Below are 12,627 nucleotides of genomic sequence, written 5' to 3'. Positions count from 1 at the left end.
CTATCAGCATTGCAAGATCTAAAAAAAAATTACACACCTGGTTTCTATTAGCATCAATCAGAATAGCACTAGTTAATTTTGACTGAACTTCATTGGTCTTGTTCTTGACACCAACCTAGAGAATCAAATGTTGTAGCCAGTTACATTCCAGAAACGATATCACCAAAGGTCAAAACAACAACAAATTGGAACCAAATTTAAAAGTAGTTGCTCTAGTAACAAATTCTAGGTTATATTCCAATTTCTTAAGGATAATATAATATTCAATGTGTATTCCAAAGTAAAGTATTCAATATCGTATTATTATTATTATTATTATTATTATTATTATTACAAAAATCAGATATTTCCCTTGAAAGCAAGCATAAATAGAATACTCACTACAAAAGGTACAGGTGCGTCCAAAAATTCAAGCATGTCATTTGGTAAAACCTGGAAGAAAATATCATTATCAAATGGTAAGGTGAAAATAAATGAACATGCCACTATCAATATTCTCTTTAACTAAGAAAAGGGAAAGAAATCAAACCGGCATTAGCAAGCTTTGCCATCGGAAGGGTCGGATTAGGGGAATAACCGACAAAACTGAAGCAGATAAGATTCCCTGGTCATGGGAGATGTAAAATGTTTCTGTCAATCTCTATTAGGAAGTATCAACGATTCAAGAGATGCGCCAATTTTAGGAAATAAAGGGGTTGTTTGGTTTAGCTGTTTGCTGTTTTCATTTTCCAAAAAATATATAGAAAAGTGGTATAGAAAACATGTTTGGTTATCCATTTTCATTTTCAATTTTAGAGAGAAAACCCAAAACTTTAGAAAATTATGAAACCTATAAAAAGGTGTCTTCCATGTTTTCACTTTGCGGCAGTGACAACTTTGCATTTTCAAACAATTTTGTTCTTTCTGTCCCAATCTATAACACAATCTCACACCAGCAACAACACCTGGCTGAAGAGGTTTCATCGGATATGTTGCTGCAATGATGAACCTCACGCTTCTCTTGCACACCATAAGTAGCCATAAAAGTCGAATCCTTCCATGTCGAGGTTGATTTGTCAACAAATCAACATTGACGACATGCATTTCGGAGTTCAAAGACATTGCTTCTCATTATGATTGGTCATATAACCACCAGATTTCTTCCTCCCCTATTCGGTGTTAACAGTCAGATTCTCCATTCGCTTGATTGATGGTTGACTCCCATCTGATATAATTAGTGCATTGATATAACCAGTTCGTAAATCAATGGCCATGATCAACAAGAGGAAGCCATAGACTACACTATGACATGATTGAAAGGAGGAAGGATGATGAAATTTGGTTGATCAACTAGTGTTTGAGATGAGAAAGCTGTTCAGTGTCATAATTGGGCTATGTGGAAGCGATGGCTTTGTTGTATATTTGTGAAGTACGGTAGTGTGACCAATAGGAAATGGTGGATGAAGCAAGAAGCGAAAGTTTCAAACCTTGGAGAACCAAAAATGAAAATAGAAAACAAAACAGAAAATATTTCCCGAAACCAAACACCCCTAAATTTTCCAAAACAGCAAAAAGAATATTCGGTATCAAGCTATGGGTGCATCCATAATCGTAAATTGTAAGAGTTACTGATTTGTAAAATTGAAAAATAAGAACAGTTTTAAGATCTTTAAGAATTAACATGAGTTGTACTAAAAACAAGCAGCAACATAATTGATGAAACATGCATGAATACATCAACAGACACAAAAAGAAAAGAAAATCAAAGTATAATGCTAAGAGGATGGAAAACAAATCAAATACCCCTACTACTTTTGCTAATAGAGCAAGGAATTATGGATCAAGGAATATATTGTATATGAAGCACAAACTATATATAACCAAGCACCCAAAAACATTTGCCCAAACATAGTCAGAAAGATTATCTTTAAGGCACAAGATAACATGATGTACCAAATTGGAACAGACAACAGCTATCTGTTTTTCTAGTAGTGCTCCTGCAAAGAATGTTAACACCTGTAAAATCAAAAGACAATTATTTAGCGTTTAAAACTCCCAAGCAAGGATCACAAAAGTGTTACATTTCACCTTTGGAAAACGGGGGTGGGGGCGAGAGGGAAAAGAAGTCTAGCAACCAGTTTAACCAGTTTAACTTCAGTGCATAATTTCCCTCAATTTTGGAAAAAATTGAAGTGAACAATCAATAATTAATACTGGGTCTTTTCTTTGAATCATGAAGAAATAGTTATTAATGGAGTCATATATGTCCGCAATTTACAGGTTTTGCAATAAGGCATGAACCTACATTAACTACATATGCAATTGAGCATGTATTTGCAAAACATTATGCCAAAACACAACTTACATTTTCAAGTCTCAAGGTACCACATATACATGCAACAGCCCATATAGATAATGCAGTTGCCTCCTCCTCGGCAAAAAGAGAGCGATGTGCCTGAAAGGAGCAAACAACAGTTTAGTAATATATTTATGATGAGCACAAAGATGGTTTCTCTATACACAAGACTCCAACCTAAACTAAAATCACTGGAGACTAGATGTGCATGGCCATAATCCACAAGTGGAAAGGCTGTTTATAGGGTTTGAACCCATAACTCAAGGTCACTTGACAACAAACTTTATCATTGCTCCAGCACTCATCAAAATTTGTTTTTCCCACGACCATACAATTATTAGAATATTACCCAGAGTGATCTTTGTGCTGCAATGCAGATAGTTGGAGAAAATATAAGGCGGTAAGAAAGAGACAAAAGTAGCTGTAAGTGAGGCAAGAACAAAAACATATGATGGTCTCTACCAGTCTTTAAGAACGAAGGAAGGAGAAAAAAATATATATAGAATAAGAGCCGTGAAATAAGAACAAGAGACTTGGATCAGGTTAAGTGCATAAATGATAAAGATAGAGAGGTTTTGGCTCAAAATGAGAAGATTAGTGAAAGGTGGAAGAGCTACTTCTACAAATTATTTAATGAAGGACAGAAGATTCTTCCAAATCTTGATCGGTTATGCACGAGGGGAGAAGATCAAAATTTCTAGTACTATCAAAGGATTCGACACTTTAAGGTAAAAGATACTCTAAAGCAGATGAAAAATAACAGGGTAGTAAGACCCGATAATATTTCAATTGAAGTTTGGAAGGGCCTTGGAAAGAAAGACATCAGTTGGTTAAACAAACTTTTTAATGAGATTTTAAAGTCAAAGAAGATGCCAGATAAGTGAAAAAAGAGCACATTGGTACCTATCTACAAGAATAAAGGGGATATACAACGTTGGAAAAACTATAGAGGAATCAAGCTCATAAACCATATCATGAAACTATGGGAAAAAGTGATAAAATGGAGGCTGATATAAGAAACACAAGTAACAGAGAACCAATTTGGTTTTATGTCAAGCAGATCCACCACTGAAGTTACATACTTGTTAAGAAGAATGATGGAAAGATATTGTAGTAATAAAAGGGATCTACATATGATATTTATTGATTTGGAAAAAGCGTACGATAGGGTGCCAAGAGAGATCTTATGGAAGGTTTTGAAAAGGAAGAGAGTAAGGATCGCATATATTCGTGCAATTAATGACATGTATGATGGGGCTACAACTAGTGCGAAAACTCAAGGTGATATGCAGAAGAATTTTCTATTGGTATAAGATTACACCAGAGATCATCTCTAAGTCTATAACTTTTCACATTAGTCTTAAAAGTACTCATAAATATCCAAGAGCCTGTGTCATGGTGCATGTTTTCTGCCGATGATATCCTCCTTGTGGGAGAGTAAAGAAAAAATCTAAATAATAAGTTGAATTTATGGAGAGAAGTTTTAGAAGTGTATGGTCTGCGCATAAGTCATAGCAAACGGAATATATGGAATGTAAGTTCGGCCGTCAAAGGAAAATCTCTAATACAGAGGTGAAGATTGAAAAAAACATCCTACAAAAAGTTAAAAGTTTTAAGTATGGGTATATCATACAGAATAATAGAGAGATTAAACAGGATGTAAATCAAAAGATCTAAGCAAGTTGGTCAAAATGACGGAGTACGTCTGATTTTATATATGACGAAAAAATGTCTTTAAAACTTAAAGGTAAATTCTATCGTACTGCTATTAGACCGACTATACTTTATGGTAAAGAGTGTTGGGCAGCCAAAGGAGAACACGAACATAAGTTAAGTGTGGCAAAGATAAAGATGTTGAGATGGATGAGTAGTCGTACGCGATTGGATAGAATAAGGAACGAAAGTATAAGAGAGAGAGTCGGAGTAACACCTATTGTGGAAAAGATGATAGAATTGCGTCTCAGGCGGTTTAGACATGTGAGAAGAAGACCGAAAGAGCACCCAGTCAGGAGGATGGATGAGATGGAAGATGGACAAAGGGTGAAAGGCAGAAGAAGACCTAAAAAGACCATCCATGAGGTAGTCAAACGAGATCTACATGTAAACGTTCTCTCTATAAACATGATACATGATAAAGCTCAATAGCGTCGTTTAATCCATGTAGCCGACCCACCTAGTGGAACAAGGCTTGGTGATGGTTGTTGTTGTTGTACTCAAATCCTAGCAAGATTATCACAACATACCTCAGCTAATTCCCGAGCTAAACTGCAAGACTTCAAATCAACAATTGAACTAGCAAGGTTTAGGACTATCTCATGTGATCGGTGATATTCCACAGGATGCAGGTGCTCCAACGGATGAAATCTAACTGTTGAACCCCTTGCAGGGCAACCTAAACAATAATATTCACTAATAATCTGTAGTGGAGCACATTTATTTGCCTGCAGATTGATAAAATAACATCAACTAAAAAAGATCATTACAAAAGACTAGAAAAGGAACATTTCACTCTACAAACCTTGGCCCATTCAAGAATATCATGAAGGTCATTTAAATCATCTTGGCCCGAGATAGATGCATCTTCTGTCTCAGTATCATCAGGATCACTCCTGAAATTCCTATCTTCACACGGTGAACTTTGAAAGCTGCATAAGTAGATCAAAGTTTAAGATGCATCACTTATAAGAAATGGACACTAAAGTATCAAACAAATCACAAAAAACTGCAATCTTGATAAGATGAAATTCCAGAAACAGCATAAGGCAGGGTATGTTGTTCTAGAAGCACCAGTAAGAATGAAAAGGACAACAGCTTAGTAGAAGATAACTAGAAGATAAATGCGTAATAGACCCCTATAATTAAGAGGTAAACTACCGGAAATGAGTGTAAGCAAAGAATCAACGCAGAAGGGTAATGAGAACACAATGGAAATAAATGGAGTATCCATAATGTTAGTCCCGAACATAACCAAATGTCAAAGGCTAGAAAGTAAAACTAAGGAGATGGAGAGAATTTCATCGTGTGAGGATCAGAGCATAAGGGAGGCGAGGATAGTCGAAGCACACTCTCTTGGCATATCCACAAGACACTTAAGGAGAACTGAGCAAAAACAGAAAGAATTTATTTAAATAAACGAGGAAAAAACAACAAATGACACATATAACAGGTTCATCAAAAGAACTTGTTTATGCTCCATGTACTTCTAGATCTGGCTACAGAAGGGGAAAAAATCAAGTCAAGTGAACAGTACACTTTATTATTTTATGCTGAGATCGTACAAATATGGACAAAAATGGATAGTACAATCACGATTTCAAATACCTGCAGGATGATTCAGAGCTTTCATACTGGCCATTACGCAGGAGTGGAAGAATAGCATTTGGTAAACGCTTATCTTCTGAAAGCTTGTTTGTCACAAATGCATCTCCATACACATCACTATCCTCAAAATGAGCAGGGATTGATTCTTCTTTCAAAGTTTTTCTCTGTGTTTCAGGACCAACTGGCATGGAATTTTCATTATTGACTCTATACTTCAATGTGTCCAGCTTCACATTTACCATTTGTTGCTCAGGAGGATTGCTGTAACCCTCAAATTTCGCAGGTAAGGATCCTAAGGTTGATTGAGAAACAGTTGGATTTTCATCAGTATCATCTAATGGTCTTTCATTTACCAATACACACTCTGAATGTCCCTCTGAGTTTGTTTCTTCATAACAATCATCAAACTCTAAATTTAAATCTCCAACACTTTTTGTCAACCTGTCTAGCCGTTCTTGCATGAAAATGCTACAGGACAATGAGCATAATAAGATGCACACCAAAACCATAAAAACATATCAAAGGCAATAAGTCAGAATGCAGATAACTCCAAGTATAATTCATCAGAATACGTGCTAATAAAATATAGGTAATTCAAATAAGTGTGTCCAAATACCCAAATAACCGAAGTACCAAGAATAAGATGATAGTTATGCCTTATGCAATAAAGTGGGATCGCTTACACAAAACTATCAAGGCCACTAAGCTATATAAAATACCATTTATGTAAACGATAGAAAGAAGAATCATTACTCAATATGCCTCTGAAATGTAAGGGAAAGGATAACCTTCTGTATGTTTAATCTTTGGCATAGATGAACATGAATGAATAAAGAACCACTATCTAACAATGCAAGAAACCTCAAGCTACAGGTGCGAGCAACGCACGGGCCCACTTTTTACTCAGAGGAATGGGTGGAGGATCAAACTCTAGAGCACTTACCGTTTGGAAAGCTTCAAAAGTAACTTTTTTGAGCTTTTGACTTATGAAAAGTAATAGTATTAATGTTCAAAACTATATTGCAGCTTTCTAAGAAGCTATTTAGGAACTTATAGAGAAGTTAAAAAAAATGACTTCTCTCCTAATGCTACTACTTTTATCACATTTCTATAAAATAAGTATTTTTAGAACTAAAAACCCAAACACAAAATAACTTATTTATAAGCTACTTTTAATATAATCATTTATTGTTTAAGTTATTTTTTCAAAAGTAGCTTAATTAAGTTGTTTACCCAAACTGGCCCTTAGCCATGAAGGCTCTTCAATATAATTTTATGATCCACTATATTTTAGAAGTTTAAGCTGATAAATTAGGCATGTGATTAGTTTTATATCTACCATGAAAGATGAAAGAAATACAAGAGACAAGAGTCTATAATCTAGTCGTTTGCACAATAGATTAAGCTGATAAATTAGACAAACAATATATTGTTTGCATCACCTAGTGATTGGCCATCAATTAACCAATTTTATCCATCAGTAACCGACACTGAGATGTGTATTTTCAGCCCAAGTACATTGATTTCATTTGTCTTTGAATTGTTGCTTCAACAGCTCTACCTTTATAATTCATTAGTTTAACTAAATGCTTACATTCGTACTGTCTGTCTCCATTTGAAAAACACTTTCTTTTCAAATTATTTAACTGATCACAGAGACATAATTCAACTTCACAAATCATACAAAAAAAAAATCTAGCATCAAGTTTCATAAGACTAGAGATAGTCACTAGACACTTTTATGCTTTGGTTCAAGGAACAGAAGCATACTTCCAAAAACGTAATAAAGTAGGTGAAAATCAAATCATAAATATCCTCTACAATTCTCCTTTAACCAATAAAGGGAACTTGGGATTATTAGGAACACCTACCTGTTCAAGACGCCAAAATGCAACTCGAAAAATGGGAGCCTTGAGAGAATGCAGTAACATCTCTTTGTACTCAATAAATAGCGTCTAAGAGATAAGTTAGACGGCTGCTTTTGAGAAATCAGGGAGAGCAGTCCAGAGGGCTTTTGCACTAATTCTTCAACTAACACACAGCACCCATAAAGTGTTGAATTATCAGCACCCTATGAAGTTTATAATAGTAAAAAAAAACAATTGTGAGTACTTGAATGAGCATAATATAAAGAGAATATGGGGGACATACAAAAGATGGTGAAGCTATTAAATATTCACATTCACACTTGAGAACCAATTAAACAAATATACAACCATTAGGCCCTAAGGCATAGTTTATTTGGTCGAGAAAAAAAATATGGTCTAAGAATCACTATTATTGAATTGTGCGATTCCATACCATGAATAGCACGAGTCGATACGAATCATACAATCGCAATTCGAATTCATTAGATGAATCAAAGTTGCTTCAAAATTGGTCAACTCGAGGTAGGAATCACAGAATACGAGCCGGAATAGTGAATGGCAGTTGCATATAATGCTGCCATTCCTGTTTTGCAGGTTGCAAAAACAGGTCAAGATGACCAATGATAATTTCACATACTTTCCTTGTGTTTTCTTTTCATAACTCCTTCTAAACAATGTGTCTCACTTCTGTTTTTCTCAGAATAATATTATAAAATAATACTTAAGTATGCACAAGCAGTGCATTCGAATTCTTTGTTTAAGGAGTTTTTCAATAAAAAAAGAAATCAATACACCAGACTGTGCAATTTAGACGAAGGATTTAAAAATCAAAATATCTACTAAGCACTAATCAAGAGCATGCAACCTCTCTTCTTCTGTGCTTCTTTGTTAGCTTCTATATGGTAGATACTACTTACATAAGATGTGTCTTTTGTGAGATTTTTATTGGTGATGATTTTGTGTTTTGGAGTTTGTACATGACTTTGATAATGACTTTATGTTAATGGTTTGAGGAATGTTATATACACCACTTTTGTGTAAACCACTCTTGTACACCTTTCACTTTTGGTATTATGAGTGGTGGATGAGAAGTGAAATAAGATAAAAAGATTTTTTTTTCATACCATAAAAAGAAAATACACAAGAGAAGTATACGCAAAGAATAGTGCAAATATCATTTCTCTAATCGTTTTATAACTTCTTATTCTAGAATGCTATTTTGTTAATGATATTTGTATATATCATGTAATCTTACATTGTGCTTTTAAATCTTATGATTTGCAATATTTAGCTTGGCAATTCAATTTGTGAAATGTGAATTGCGATTCAATAACCTTGTTAAGAACTCCTTTTAAATAACCTTCCAAAGAAAATAAAAGAAGAGAATATAAGAAAATGTAAACAAAAGACATTAAAATTCAAAGTCATTACCTGTAACCTAAATACAAATGACAGATCCCGCTGTTTAATATGTTCCTGCGATAATCAATATACAAACACACCACTGGGTATCAGGATTTAAAAATCATAGGCATCCCTCCAAATTATTCAGATAAATTGGTGTTACAACATTTCAGTTAAACCAGATTTTAATTTTAAAAAAAATGCTTTGGCATGGTTATTAAAATGGGAAAAGAGATATAAGAATGGATTAAGTGTCTTTTGTCTATTACACATAATTACAACCCCTTAGAATGACGAGATTTACTGAAAGCAATTACAAAAGCACAAGAATAAATAAATGATTAACAAACCTAAAATACCAAGTTATAGTTTGATGGCATAGTTAATATCTTTTGAGTTAAAAAGCCTGCAAGTAGGACACCTTAATTTCACCATTTTCAGAAATAAGTATCATTACCAAAATAAGCCTACCTTAGTTTCCAATTTTAGTATAATATATATTGATGTAGAATGAAGTTGTAGACAGAAGGAAACAAAATTGACAAACATATAATATCATTTTAGTGTTTGTTAACAATTGATCAGACATGTAAAACAGAAGAGGGTAAGTCCAATATCAACAATGAGAATTATTTGCATCATACTAATGGAAGCATAAATACCTGCCCATAAAGAATTTCATTCAACTCACTCAAGGAGGGACTTTTCTCAATACCATGAACCTAAAATCACATTAGCAAGACACAAATAGCAACCAAGTAAAATCTCTGCACAAATTATTCAACTTGAAAATAAATTAATCTAAGATGAGACAGTATATGAATAAATTGAAAGAAGTTTTTCATGTGATCAAATTGAAAGTATATCACTTCAAAAGCTATACTTTTTACTTATGTTGGATCATAATAACTCACAATACTAGAGATAATCTATAGCTGAACAAAATTAATGATGATGATGTATTGAAACTAGAAATAATAATAGTGGTGAAACTAAAATGACACAAAAAAATATAAATATATTCATCATGCATACACCTAACCTCCACGCCACCAGGGAAGCAAAAAGAGAGAAGATCCTTGTCTCTAAGAGGCAACTGTTTCTCTGGAGGGTAAACAAATAAGACCTGAAGGGGGAAAAGGGAATATACAGTTAGTGGTCAAAGAAATTCACTGTGGTCATAGCATTATAATAGCATTATAATTGCGATGGAAGTAATAATATTAATCTAGTATTTATAACCAAAGATCAAAACCTGAGGTTCAATGTTGGGTTCTACACGAAATTGACCTCCACACTTCCTAAAAAGATATTGACTTTGCAGTTCCTGAATATCACTATTAGGATTAAGTCCGCAAATCACCATGCTTTCAAACAGTTTCGTTGGCTCCTTCCAAGATCTATGGTCCTATAACTCATATTTGATAAAACGTATCAGTGTATGAGAACAAATCGGGAGCAATTTAGCGAGTGAAATTAGAGCAGTAGAACAAATCTTCTAAAAAAGAACAAAGAAAAGAGAGCATTCAAAACCAACAGCTAATAATCCTACATTATTCACAAGCAGCTTAAGTTTCTTTACAATTTATAGTTTATACTTTACACTTTATAGTATATAACCAAAATCAAAAAGATATAAGACAAGCAAGTAATACCAATCTTATGCATTTAATCAGAAGATTTTACCATGTACTGCAACTGTAAGTTTGTAGCCCACTGACGTTTCTGACTCGTTAGAATTTCGGGATTATAATTCATATATTTAACATCAGAAGGCCGCGAAAATCCTTTTATCATTTTTGTAACTTGATACTGCAGCCTTTGAAGTTGACTATTACTTCCACTTCTACTTCCAATCCCACTTCCCCGAGGATTATCTTTTGATGGATACATTACAGAGGGCCTTGGAGAATCCATAGCAGTAGCGACAGCTTTAGCCACATCCTCCTTTGTCTGCATAAAAAATGAAGGGCTACCCGAGTCTTCCTCCTTTGCCATGCCACCTACTTGTTCCTTCCTAAATCCGATAAATAATGACTCAAACAAGTTAAATTCTCTCGCAAGCAACATAACTTCAATGAATCTCAAAATCCACCGGAACCAAAGCTTAAAATATATCAGATACACTCTGAATCCAGCATGCAAATCAAACAGCAACATAAATCAACAAGAAAAGCGCAGTGAGATGGTTATAAACAAGCAAGTATACCTAGAATTCACCAAAACCTTCTACTATCACTATCCAAAAGAGCAATTAGCAATTTTTCTACAAGCCACCAACTGAATAACAAAAGCAAATAAAAAATTGAAGCTAGCATATGTTGTGGGGCCACCACCCCCATGAATAATTTTTCATTTTTAAGTCATATGCCTCACACACAAAGATGCAAAATCTCTCACGTAAAAACTTGCTATCAACAAAGAAGCTTAAATATTTCTAATATCTTTAAAATTAAGAAAAAAAAATATTTCTTGACCAAAATAACGTCATATTTATGTCAAACTCAGCTTCTTCAACGCTACACAATCTTACTATATTAAACAAGCTAAAAAACACAAGAGAATGAAAAGTGAAAGCAAAAAATTGGACGATATACATAAAAGCTCAGGGGAAAAAATAAATTGAAGCATCCCGAAACGAGAAAAGAAAAAAAAAATCAAACAGGAAAAAAAGAAAAGCTCAGGAAAAATTCTAAAAAATGGAATTTAGAAAATGAAAATAAAAAACATCGAAAAACAAGAAAGATTGAATTGAACAAATGCATAGCTGAAATTAGAACATGAAAAAATCTCATAGAAAATAAGAAATTAGGAAATTTTATGCTCACCTAGACATAGCCGAAGAATGGAAATAACAATAGGAACAGAAAGAATTATAGAGAAAAAATTGGTGGAGAAAAAAAGGAAGTTCAGGTAGCCATGAATGGAGGCAAAGGCTTTATGAAAAGGGAGACAGAAAAAAGGAGAAATACTTTAGGAAGTTTTTTCTTCGGGTGGCAAAATCTTTAATTATTTAATATTGCAATGGAATTGGAAATTTTAAGTATTTAATCCAGTATAGGAGCATCCTAGGGAAGTTTTTTAATGATGATCTACATTATTACGAACAAACTCTATAGAAGATTGTCTTCAAAAAAGCACTTCATGATCACACCCTATTTTGATGTTCCATCACAAAACAGTCTTCAATCTTTTCATTACATATATATAAAAATAATAAAAAAAATTAGTTGAGATAATAAATTATTAAATTAATAAAAATATTTGGATTTAAATTTTGAAAAGCACAAAAAATATTTTTTTGAATTATATAAATCGAAAGAGATTTAAAAAAGTTGTGTACTAATCCTTTTTATGTCGCCATTATATATATAATATGGGAAAGTATGAGAAGCCAATGGAATATTTGTACAGTGTGAACAATGGAAGTTTAAGGAGTATTAGAGATATAATCATTAGTGTTATATTTTTTCATCAGCCGAAATTTTTGGGATGAGTGGTATCATGATATGGTATTAGAACTTTAAATCCGAAAAGTCAAGAGTTCGACAAAAAGTATCAAACTATTAAACTAAAGTTTGACGAAACTATTCATCATGATAATGTTTTTCCATCTACCACATATATATCATAAAGTGAGCATCAAATATTCGGTGTAGCTTTGAAAACTCACCTTTCATTTCTTCCTTCCATTAATTA

The 12,627-nt window shown here is 33.5% G+C and overlaps 1 protein-coding gene across 1 annotated transcript in view; it reads right to left on the bottom strand.

Moving 5' to 3' along the window:
- LOC107473852 (uncharacterized) overlaps positions 1 to 12,064 on the bottom strand; it is a 14,870-nt gene extending 2,806 nt beyond the window's left edge. The window contains exons 1-15 of the mRNA XM_016093443.3: positions 11,757 to 12,064; positions 10,615 to 10,945; positions 10,184 to 10,336; positions 9,971 to 10,054; positions 9,591 to 9,650; positions 8,956 to 9,000; positions 7,528 to 7,727; positions 5,657 to 6,124; positions 4,854 to 4,980; positions 4,579 to 4,776; positions 2,345 to 2,434; positions 1,933 to 1,995; positions 530 to 604; positions 382 to 432; positions 38 to 115 (exon numbers count right to left, since the gene is read on the bottom strand). Coding sequence (XP_015948929.1) covers positions 38 to 115; positions 382 to 432; positions 530 to 604; positions 1,933 to 1,995; positions 2,345 to 2,434; positions 4,579 to 4,776; positions 4,854 to 4,980; positions 5,657 to 6,124; positions 7,528 to 7,727; positions 8,956 to 9,000; positions 9,591 to 9,650; positions 9,971 to 10,054; positions 10,184 to 10,336; positions 10,615 to 10,945; positions 11,757 to 11,764 — 2,031 coding nt within the window. The 5' untranslated portion in view covers positions 11,765 to 12,064. The remainder of the gene's footprint in view (positions 1 to 37; positions 116 to 381; positions 433 to 529; positions 605 to 1,932; positions 1,996 to 2,344; positions 2,435 to 4,578; positions 4,777 to 4,853; positions 4,981 to 5,656; positions 6,125 to 7,527; positions 7,728 to 8,955; positions 9,001 to 9,590; positions 9,651 to 9,970; positions 10,055 to 10,183; positions 10,337 to 10,614; positions 10,946 to 11,756) is intronic.
- Between the last annotated feature and the right edge of the window lie 563 nt (positions 12,065 to 12,627).

This window comes from Arachis duranensis, chromosome 2, assembly GCF_000817695.3.
Source record: "Arachis duranensis cultivar V14167 chromosome 2, aradu.V14167.gnm2.J7QH, whole genome shotgun sequence".
NCBI lineage: Eukaryota > Viridiplantae > Streptophyta > Magnoliopsida > Fabales > Fabaceae > Arachis > Arachis duranensis.
The sequence above is the reverse complement of the archived record's forward strand: the minus strand, read 5'-3'. Positions and strand labels throughout refer to the sequence as shown.